Genomic DNA, 858 nt, shown 5'->3' on the forward strand with positions numbered 1-858 from the left:
TCAATCATTTATGAATTCTAACCTTGAACTGTTGTTAATTCGCGGGCCTGAAGACCTCGGCGACGGCGACCGGAACGCCTTCCCGCCGACTCTACCGCCGCTCTTCGCGGCCTCCGCATCCCCTACCGCACCCAAAGCCAGAACGCCGGCAGCCAACGCAACCACTGCCAGTTTCGCTATAGGGAATTTATCGCCCTGGCTGCCAGAAAAATACAAAACTTTATTAATCATATAAAATAAAACCAGTTTGAAATTGCAGTCACATGGAGACATAGTTCATTACGTTGATTGGACGTCGGAGCCTTCTTTGTTCATGGAAGCTGAGGCTCGATGAGGGAACAAGGGTTTGTGGGTGTTGCTTTGACGGATTGGAAGTAGGAAAGGGTTTCCTAGGAGAAAGCTTCGGGGAGAAGAGAGGGGAATGGCCATGGCGTCTTAGAGCTTCTTTTTCTTCTCTGTTACTGTCGGCTTGTGCTCAGCAGCAAGTCGGGAAAGAAAAAAATGGAAGCTTGGCTTATCCATAAGAACGAAGGGATACCTGGCTCCCTATAAAAAAATCGTACTAATGTCAGTCAATTCTATGTATTTACATAACTAACATTTCCATTTTTAGATACATACCCCCTGATCAGATCAAGAGAAATGTATTTTATTTTTTGAAATTTAAAATGACAATGTTTTTTATAATGATATGAATATTTTAGATAAAATAAATATAAAAAGTAAAGTTTAGCCATTAGATAGATAAATACATTGGTATTGGGTAGTATATATGTGAATGCCACTAAAAAATATCTCCGATAAAAATAATAATAATAATAAATAATTTTTTTTTTATATTATACCACTTAAGCATGT

At 39.2% G+C, this 858-nt stretch overlaps 1 protein-coding gene across 1 annotated transcript; it reads right to left on the bottom strand.

The window, feature by feature from the left end:
- On the bottom strand, positions 1-541 carry LOC110024614. The gene is made up of 2 exons (XM_020724685.1): positions 284-541; positions 1-199 (listed from the first exon to the last, which is right to left on the bottom strand). Exons 1-2 carry the CDS (start codon positions 427-429, stop codon positions 1-3), a joined length of 345 nt encoding a protein of 114 aa, XP_020580344.1. The 5' UTR covers positions 430-541.
- Positions 542-858: the final 317 nt, after the last annotated feature.

This window comes from Phalaenopsis equestris, unplaced genomic scaffold, assembly GCF_001263595.1.
Source record: "Phalaenopsis equestris unplaced genomic scaffold, ASM126359v1 Scaffold000263, whole genome shotgun sequence".
In the NCBI taxonomy this organism is placed as follows: domain Eukaryota; kingdom Viridiplantae; phylum Streptophyta; class Magnoliopsida; order Asparagales; family Orchidaceae; genus Phalaenopsis; species Phalaenopsis equestris.

Coding starts and splice junctions, on each gene's coding strand:
- LOC110024614 (XM_020724685.1), bottom strand. CDS start 429: ATGGCCATTCCCCTCTCTTCTCCCCGAAGCTTTCTCCTAGGAAACCCT. Junction 200..283: donor GGCTCCGACGTCCAATCAAC/GTAATGAACTAT, acceptor TTTTTCTGGCAG/CCAGGGCGATAAATTCCCTA.